Source organism: Capsicum annuum, chromosome 5, assembly GCF_002878395.1.
Source record: "Capsicum annuum cultivar UCD-10X-F1 chromosome 5, UCD10Xv1.1, whole genome shotgun sequence".
NCBI classification, from domain to species: domain Eukaryota; kingdom Viridiplantae; phylum Streptophyta; class Magnoliopsida; order Solanales; family Solanaceae; genus Capsicum; species Capsicum annuum.
In genome coordinates, this window is record NC_061115.1 from 49,590,113 (window position 1) to 49,600,809 (window position 10,697).

A 10,697-nucleotide genomic window follows, 5' to 3' on the forward strand; every position below is an offset into this window, starting at 1 on the left:
CCCCAACATGTATTTGAAAACCCAAAACCATATAATATTTATGCCATAAAAACAATTCATAAAATATGCTTTAGTTGGAATTAACAATGAGGGAGGAGTAACATGCCTTAGATTATGAAGATGACGAAGAGAAATCACCTTTGTAAGCCCCAAATTGATCCTATTGATGAAACTTTAGCCTTCTTTGACCCAAGATCCTTTAGAGTGTTTTAATAGAGTTTGAGTGATTACAAATAGGTTAAATGACATCCCAAAAGTGTTATAAGTTATATGGCCTTAAGAGGTTAAAAGGAAAAATATCTAGATTACCCCCAACTTAAACTACTTATAATTCCCGCAAGATGGTACGACCTCCCCCCTCCAATTATACCCTAGGGTACAAGTGGTACCCTTAAGTCATACCCTAGGCCTCCCTTGGACCCCAACACTATCCAACATACGACCTCCCAAGCCAAATCATACCCAACCATACAACTAGTACTATAAAACTGTACCCTAGGCAGAATAGTACCCTAACACCTTACTATTAGTACCCTAATATAAGACTCGTTTGTTCCAATCATATCTTGGAAAAAAACCATCGAACCTACACTGGTTACTATACGATCATGATCCATCAAATTGTACCACATCATACGAATAGTACCCTAATTCGTATGATGTCTAGAAGCCAAAAGCGAAGAATTTTCTAAGGGTCAAAATCCAGGGTGTTTCAGTCTAGGTGCCAACTTTGTATTTAAGTGATTGTGATTGTATTGGTGTTAATTTACTCTTTGAATCATTTACTTCCTACATATGATGGAATTGGTGTGCATTGATGCGATGTGTCATACTATTGTTCTGGTTTGATTACTTATTATATACAGTGACACTGAAGAGGATTCAGGTTTGATTCTGAACCCTTACTTATATATATATATATATATATTATCTTGCATTATATCACCTTTATATTATGATTTAGCTCAATTGGCCGATGATGCCTACTGAGTACCCATTGTTTTTGGTACTCATACTATACATCTATACCTTTTTGGTGCAGATCCGAGTACTGGTTATCTTCGTTGATCTGAGTTCATAAGGTGTTGATCTTTTGAAGATAGGGTGAGCTCTTAGAGTTTCGAGTCACCCATTTTCCTCTATCTTTAGTTCAGTCTTTTGTGTTCAAGACAGATGTATTGACTATTTTAGATTTCTGGGTTCTATTTCCTACTATCATACTTAGATGCTCGTGTACTGATATTATCAAGTCGTGGGGTTTGGTATCCATGTTGACTATTTCCTTTATCTTCGAACATTGTTGATTATGACTTGTGTTCGTATCTTAGACCTAGTTGGGCATTTCTACCGAAGTAACTCATTGCGTTAGCTTCGGGTTACGGTGTTGGCTTACCTGCTGTCAAATTTGATAGGTGTCATCATGACTTTTAAATCGGGCCGTAACAATTATCATATCATTTGTGACCTCACAACAAAAGGTTCTATAACAAAGATTCTCTCTATATATAAAATTTTGCGGTACAAGTAATTAAATTGTTGATGTCCTTACCAGGGCTCTCCCACAAGCCAAACATGATTATTTCAGGGAGAAATTTGAAGTTTGTAATTTTGAATGAAGTGGGAGTGTTGAATATTGACTCAAAATGTGATTAGTGATCCTGTTTAGTTGATAAAGTTCATACACTTGTGAGGAGTCCTAATTGAGTTAAAACATATCTTTTTTAGTGTCTAAAATTTAATTTAATGAATTATTAATTATTAAGTTAGTGGGTCATATTTTTAGTAAATTATCTTTGTTTGTTATTTTTTCAATTCCTATTTAAAGAATACTATGTAACTATGATTTAACGATATGAATAAATTAGAAACATAAAAGTTCTCTGTTGCCTCTTCTTCTACTTCTTTTCTTATATTTTATTTTTCTTTCTTCAATTCTCCAATTCAAGTAATATGATATGAAAGGTGTATAGAATAGATAACATACCAAAAGCTGTTTTTAATAATAGTTTCTTTGTTTTATTTTATTCCATCCATCTTATTTTGGCATTCCTCCAGGAAGATATTTAATACTTCAGATGTTTATTTTTGTTTGTCATATTTTGATTGGTGCACTCATAAAAAAATAATTATTGATATGACTATTTTATTATAGTATTTTTGTTTATCATTATGACTTGAAATTAATTTGAAGAATAAGCAATTGATGCTACGGGTGAAACTAAAAAATAAAAATTAATTTTTCTTGATATGTCAAAATAATAAGTAAAAATTAAAATTCAATTATGAAATAAATGACAAATAAATTTAAGCGGAGGGACTAGATATTTATTTTACTAAATAATCTTATCAATTATACTTTAGAAATTCAAATTTGTCTACTTATCTTTAAGAGGAAAAATCGATTGATTGTACTTCAACTGACATCATATGAGAACTTAAGGAGATAAGTACTTATCTGGGTGCTTTAAGGCCTAATCTATTAGAAAAAGAGTAGAAGAAGTCTTTAATTACAATAATTTCATGACATTAGTGAGACGTTTTTAATATGTGATGTGAAATTCACCAAAGCTATCTTTCTTCATGGATTTAGGGTTTTGTCGCACAATCACATCTGGTACTATGTCGTTCCTCCCTTAGCTACGCTTTGAAACATCGGGCTAGCTTAGATGGACGATGAAGACGATAACCATGGTTGTGTCGCTTAGTTTCCTTTTTCCATTGCTTTCTAGATAGTCTTTATGATTTTGATTTTTTTTTTTTATAAATAACATAAATACCAACCTTTTAAAAATAATTACACTTTCTCTCAATTTTTAATTACTTTATTCTCTCCCCTTATTAATATACGTAACATAGCCGACATATATATAACATTCTGTATATATATGAAATTCTTATAATATGTTTAGAAAGTTAAGATTTTTTGTAATATTAAAAATATAAGTTATGTATTTGTGTAATTTTTAGTTTGTCTAAAGACCCGGATAGAGCGGGTATTGGGCTTTTATGTACAACTTTTGTTTTGCTTTTATAATAAGGCCTTGCTAGGCAAAAGAATTTTATGTAGTCATTATGTAATTAGGGTACTATTGAACGAAAATGATATTCTCTGATCTTAAATAAGAGGTTGTTTTAGTTTAAACACATATTTAAGAAACTTCTCAATCCTAGAAATAATGAGTATTTTTACTAACTTATCATAATAATAACAATTTTTACTAACTCATCATTATAACTATAAAAAAATCTAATCCCTCCATTAGAATTACTTGTCACTAATTTTTTAATTGAATTTTTTACTTTTACTTGTCAGTTTTGATATATCAAAAAAAAATAGAACTTTTTTTTTTCTATTTTACCTTTTGCATTAATTGTTTGTTCTCTAAACTATTTTCAAAACAAAATAGTAATCATCAATTAGTAGGTATACTATGATAAAAAAATTATGTTAATAATTATTTTTTTAATGAGTGTGTCAAGTTACAGTATGCCAAGTAAAAAGAAATAAAGGGGTAACTCTTTAACAATTCCTTGGTTATGTAAATTAATTTTTTATTTAAAAAAAAGTAAAATTAAAAAAGGACCGTTAATATTTTTTTATTACTTAAAACATCATTTATTCAGAAACACAATAAAAATCTAAAGAACCACTAATTCAAGAACAAAGGGAGTATTTTCTTTTGATTTTTAAAATGAAATAAGTAAAATAAAACTTTTACATATTTTATATGGCTTAAGAGGGTGATGAAAAATGATGAGAATTTTAGGGGAAATCCATGGAAGCATAGTAACTTGGGGAAAAGGTATTGCTGACTTGGACCAAAAAGTAACGAGGAAAAAAACTGAAGGAAAAGCACTTACCACAACTATTTTTGTTGTGTGGTAGAGTGGGTAGGGAATCAAAATCCATCAAAAGAAACAGAGACCCCCAAAACCCTTTAAAGATCTTCTCACTGCCACACAGAATTTGTGGCTGAAAATTCATTGCCTTTACTGATGTGGCACCCCTACCCCACCCCCGGAAAGATACCCCTTTCTGTTCTCCCCCTCTTTTAGTCCAAACTAAGTACACACCAAAAATTATGAAAAAGAGATTGTACCCCTATTTGAAAAAACGACGACAAAAACTCATGTTTCAGTCAGTATAAGTTTGTTCTGTTCTGCAAGTAACAACATCTACAAAAAGAAAGCGGAAGTAAAACTGGGAAGAAAAGAAAGAGAATGTCAGAAGTTAGAGATCCAGGGATTAAACTTTTTGGAAAGACAATTATTTTGCCAATTGATGATCTACGAAGCTCTTCTATTAACACAACTTCACATGATGATCAGGTATATGTTTCTCTGTGTTTGTACAATAACATGCATATCTATCTTTGTGTATACATATGGCCCTTTTTTGAATTGTATTGTCACAAATCATGTAAAATGATTAAGATGGTTGTCAACCTACCGCAATCTTTTTCTTTTATCTGAATTTGTGACGTGCTATGTGAGCAAGCTCCGGTGCACAGCTTCTGACCCTATTTATAAATTAATTAATTTTACCTTGGACGGCTATCACGCTGCTACAACCCTCTGCTTCATAAATTGACTAGTTTTACGTTGGCGGATGGCGGTTAACTGCACTCTCCTCTTTTATCCTGGTTTTACTCTTTTTTGAATTTATGAAAAAGAAAAGTTTGAGTCATTTTAGTTATGTTAGCCTAAAGTTTTGCGGTTGCGACTAGATTTTGTCTCGTTATGGATCGTAGCAAATAATTCAATGATAGTTAGACTCAAAACTAGGAGAGTCCTGCAAGTCAGTCTTTAATTGCCTTGTCCGGAGCCGGAGGATTTTTCATTCTCAATAATACTCCAAATCTGCCTTCCTTTTAAAAGTGTATTAGGTGATATAGTTCAAAGTTCATTTCTTTCATCAAGTAGAACTGTTAACAATTCCGATGAGTGGAGATTTTTGGTCAAAATCTGGTGGACTTTTTTGTTCTTTTATCCAGAAGAAGAATAAATTTCATGATCTCATGATCATGTATTACTTGACAATCCAAGTCCATGAGTCGGGAGATTGATAATAAGAGTTGTTCCAAAATAACAGATGCTAGAAAGAACAAAAGTACTTAGACACATAATGGATCTTGAAGTACGATTTCTGCATCTCCCTTGATAATTTGATAGTGGGTAACATAACGCTATTATATTGCCTATGCTAAAAATTGGATTCAATCACTGTAATAGAACTAAAAGTTGACCTTTTACTCTCCAATGTTCAGATCACTTCTGAAGGAGAGCTTACACAGAGTAAAAGAGATGATTTTACCAATTCCACTGCAGACGAGTCGGTTGAACCAGAAATATCATCTGGTATAAGTGATGACCCGAAGGCACAGGATGCCTATAAAATAACATTGTCCCCAAAATCTACCGAGAAGGACGATCCAAATGAGGCAAGTGGCACTCAGGATAAGGTACTGAAAAAGCCAGACAAAATACTTCCCTGTCCGCGCTGTAATAGCATGGAAACCAAATTCTGCTATTATAACAATTACAATGTCAACCAGCCCCGTTATTTTTGCAAAAAGTGTCAGAGATATTGGACAGCTGGGGGAACAATGAGAAATGTGCCTGTGGGTTCTGGTCGCCGCAAGAACAAAAGTTCTTCCACTTCAAGTTACCGTCATATAATGGTGTCAGATGCCCTCCAAGCAGCCCGGTTTGAAGCAGCAAATGGGATGAACCTTCCTAGTTACAGAACAAATGGAACTGTCCTTGCATTTGGATCAGATAAACCTCTTTGTGATTCCATGGCTTCTATATTGAACATTGCTGAGAAATCACATAACTCTATTCAAAATGGATTTAATGGATCTGAACAAAGAATGATTGCTTCTTGTGGAGGGAAAGAAATTGGGAATGATCGATCAAGCGAGGCTTGTAGCACAACCTCAAATTCAACAGAAAAGGGAAATGATTCCACTGCACGTGATTTAGCCTGGAAGAATTTTCAGGCCTTTCCACCGCAAGTGCATCACTTTCCAGGGCCTCCTTGGCCTTATACATGTAATGCGGCTCCCTGGACATCTGCAGTGCCACCACCCACCCTTGCTCCATCTGGTTTTCCGGTGTCATTTTATCCTCCACCCCCATACTGGAGTTGCACTATGGCAAGCCCTTGGAATGTCCCGTGGGTATCTCCACCACCCTCTTCTGCTAGTTGCTCTGTCCATGGCAACAATCCTAATTCTCCAACCTTAGGGAAACATTCTCGGGATGAAAGCTCGTTTAATCCATCAAACATGGCGAAAGAGGATACTTTGCAGGATAAAGATGGAGAGAGATGTGTACTGATTCCTAAGACACTGAGAATTGATGATCTAGATGAAGCAGCTAAGAGCTCTATGTGGTCTACACTAGGCATTAAGAATGATAAGAATGATTCAGCTAATGGCACGAGGCTCTTCAAGGCCTTCAATACAAAAGTTGATGAGAGAAACAATGAATCCGACACTAATCTAGTCCTGCAAGCTAACCCCGCAGCCTTGTCCCGATCACATAATTTCCAAGAGAGCACGTAAGGATACCAAGTTCCTTCCCTTTAAAATAGAGGAAATACGTCTTCCTGATCACAATTGCGGAAAATTGTAGCTCTTGTCTTGGCTGCAACATGTTGGTTCCCAAGAACTTATGTCAATGCAGGAACTGATTGATGTAATTGTGCATCTTTAGGAAGAAAAACAGATAACACAATGGAGAACTAGCACCTGCTACTAAGTCCCATTTGGCTAGCTAAGATTCATTTGTCTGTAGCAGCAGGATAAGCAGCTATTCAGGAGAAGCATTTATGGTTTGGCAGTTTGTTTATTTTGTACATATAACCTGTAGGATGGGCACTAATGATATTGAAAATAAGACCGACTTCTTGAATGCATGTAGGTATGCAATGGAAGAATCTATTGATGTAAATCTGGAATATCCTTTTTTCGAGAGTTTATATATGAAGCTTTACTGACTTGATATTTAAAGTTGGCTTAATACATCCATAGCAACTTGGGAAAAAAATTTAATTCACAAAATTTAGTCACACACTCGAACTATGGTTTATATCAAGGGAAAACTACCTAGCAAATATAGACTCTTAATTATCCTATTTAGCATAATTTTTAATTAATTACAATTCATAAGTTCTAATTAATTACAATTCATAGTTCCCTCTTGCCTATTACAACAATACCAACAACATACTCAGTGTATTCCCACCTAGTGGGGTCAGGGGAAGGTAGAGTGTATGCAGTTCGTACCACTACCTCAGGTGAATTAGAGAGACTGTTTTCGATAGACCCCCGACTTAGAATCAATTACTATATTACAGACAAAATACATAAATGCATATAAACTTGTACAGTATACAAAATAAACTAACAACGCTAGCCACAAGATAATACTAAAATTATAAATCTGAAATCATAGACAACACTCAACACCTACGAACAAGAAACTTCAGACACAAATACAGAACACTCCCCTGCTGTCACCGACACCCTCCCACCCCCTAACCCTCTACCCTAATCCGCATCCTCCACACCTTCTTATCAAGGGTCATGTCCTCCATAAGCTATAACTGCTCCATATTATGTCTAATCACCTCCCTTCAATATTTCTTCGGCCTACCTCTCCTATGCCTAAAATCATCCATAGTCAGTATCTCACACCTCCGTACTGGCGCATCAGAATCCCTCCTCATCACGTGCCCGAACCAACGTAACCTCACTTTTCGTATCTTGTCCTCCACCGAAGCCACTCCCACCTTTTCCTGAATAATCTCATTACTCACCCTATCCTTCCTGGTCTAACCACACATCAACCGCAACATCCTCATCTTCGCCACCTTTAACTTTTGGACGTGGGATTTCTTAACTGGCCAACACTCCATTCCATATAACATAGTCGATCGGACTACCACTCTATAGAACTTACATTTAAGCTTTGGGGAACCTTCTTATCACATTAAACTTCCGAAGCACATCTCTATTTCAACCACCTTTCCCAATACGATGCGTGACATCCTCATCAATCTCAGCATCGTCCTGAATCATAGACCCCAGATACTTGAAACTCTCCCTCTTCTAAATGGCCTGAGAATCCAGCTTCACAACCACATTAGTCTCCTATGACACATCACTAAACTTATACTCCAAGTACTCTATCTTAGTCCTGCTCAACCTAAAACTTTTCGACTCAAGGGTCTGCCTCCAAATCTCCAACTTATCATTAACTCCTCTCTGAGTCTCGTTAATCAATACCACATCATTTGTAAATAGCATACACTAAGGCACCCCTCCCTGAATATGTCGCGTCAACACATCCATCACCAAGGCAAATAAAAAGGGGCTAAGAGTCGATCCCTGATTTAAACCTATCAAAACTGGAAAGTACTCCGAATCTCTACCTACCGTCCTCCCACGAGCCTTCGCTCTATCATATATGTCCTGAATCGACATAATATATGCCACATGCACCCTTCTAGCCTCCAAGTACCTCCACAAAATTTCCTTGGGCATTCTGTCATATGCCTTCTTGAGATCAATAAACACCATATGCAAGTCCTTCTTTCTATCCCAAAATTGCTCCATTAATCTCCTCATAAGGTGAATGGCCTCAGTAGTCGAGCGACCTGACATGAAACCAAACTGATTCTCATAAATAGTCACAATCCTTATTAGTCTCAACTCTACCACCCGTTCCCAAACCTTCAAGTATGACTCAACAACTTAATACCTCTATAGTTGTTGCAACTATGGATGTCTCCCTTGTTCTTATATAAAGGAATCATCGTACTCTACCTCTACGCTTCTGGCATCTTCGCCGACCTAAAAATAATGTTAAACAACTTTGTCAACCACTCCAAACCTGCCCCGCTAGTGCTCTTCTAAAAATTCACTAGAATCTCGTTCGTCCCCGTTGCCCTACCCCCACGTATCCTGTGAATAGCCTCCTTGACCTCCTCAACCTCAATATGCCTACAATGACCATAATCGTGACACTTCTCAGACTTCTCTAAATCCCCTAACACGAAACCTTTGTCCCCCTCGCCGTTCAAGAGTTTATGAAAATAGGACTGACACCTCTTTCTTATGAGGGCATCCTCAACCAACACTATAACATCCTCTCCCTTGATGTACCTCAGTTGGTCCAGATCACGAGCCCTTCGCTCCCTGTCTTTAGCAAGCCTATACAACTTCTTATCCCTGCCTTTCTTCTCTAAAGACATATACACGCTCTCAAAAGCTGTTGTCTTAGATGTCGTAACCGCCAGCTTAGCCTATCGTCTAACTACCTTATACTCCTACTTATTCTTCTATCTATCCTCCTCATCCTTGCTCTCAACCAACTTGGCATAAGTCACCTTTTTAGACTCCACCTTCCTCTTAACCTCTTCGTTCCACAACCAATCTCCTTTATGCTTACCAGATCGACCTCTTGAGACACCTAACACCTCTCTAGCAGTCTTCTTAATGCAACTAGCAGTCGTCTCCCGCATATTATCCACATCCCCTCTACTCTTCCAAGCCCTCCTCCCCATCAAATTCTCCCTTATCTCCAAAGCACTAGCCAACGTTAAGCTACCCCACTTAATCCTGGACTGAGCCTTCGCACTTATCTTCTTTTTCCCCTTGTTGATCACTAAGTCCATCACCAATAACCTATGTTGAGTCGAAAGACTCACTAGGTATGACTTTACAGTCTTTACATGGCGATCTATCCCCCTTTCTAAGTAGCAAAAAGTCAATCTAAGTCTTGGCCACTGAACTGAGAAAAGTAATAAGGTGCTCATCCTTCTTAGGAAAGCTCAAATTCGCTATCCATAACCCAAAAGCCCTAGAAAAATCCAAAAGACAAGCTCCACCTTCATTTATCTACCCAAAATCGAAACCTCTATGCACATCATACCTTCTCGACAAAGACCCAATATGCCCATTGAAATCTCCTCCCATAAGAAGTTTCTTAGTTCTCAGGATGCCCCTTACAACCTCATCCAAAACCTCTCAAAAGCTATTCTTCTCCTCCTCATCTAAACCTACTTGCGGAGCATAGGCACTAATAACATTCACCGAAGACCCTCCAATGACTACCTTAATAGACATCACCCTATCACTGGCTCTCTTAACCTCCATCACCTGCTCCCTAAGATCCTCATCTAGTAAAATATCTACTCCATTTCTATGTTTCATACTACCCGAGTACCATAACTTATATCTATCCACATCTTTTGCCTTAGTGCGTACCCATTTAGTTTCCTGGACACACGCTATACTAACCCTCCTCTTTCTAAGAATCTTCACCAGTTCTATAGACTTACCTTGAAACATCCTTAAGTTCCAGGACCCAACTCTCAACCTAGAAGCACCCTTATCCCATCTAGCCCTACTCCCCCCGCCCCTAACCCCAAACTCGTACCTAGACCTGATCCCCGACCTGACCCCAACCTATGACATGACCCTATTCCGCTATCTATCACCCCATCCACCACTCAAGAGGATAGACTTAGAAAAAAGTTAAGAACACTGGAGACAAACACGACAAGCAAAAAGGTATGGCTAAAAACAGCTAAATAATCCAATAAAAAATAGTAAACGAGGTTGCTACTCACAAGAAATAACAGGTACTAATAAAGAACACCTACTAAGTTATGGAGAAATCGAAAC

At 37.0% G+C, this 10,697-nt stretch overlaps 1 protein-coding gene across 1 annotated transcript; it reads left to right on the top strand.

Annotated features, from left to right (window-relative positions):
* Positions 1-3,899: 3,899 nt before the first annotated feature.
* Positions 3,900-7,016, top strand: LOC107870669 (cyclic dof factor 3). Its single transcript, XM_016717261.2, has 2 exons — positions 3,900-4,329; positions 5,268-7,016. The coding sequence occupies exons 1-2, from the start codon at positions 4,222-4,224 to the stop codon at positions 6,567-6,569; spliced, it is 1,410 nt and encodes a 469-aa protein (XP_016572747.1). The 5' UTR covers positions 3,900-4,221; the 3' UTR covers positions 6,570-7,016.
* The last annotated feature ends 3,681 nt before the right edge of the window (positions 7,017-10,697 follow it).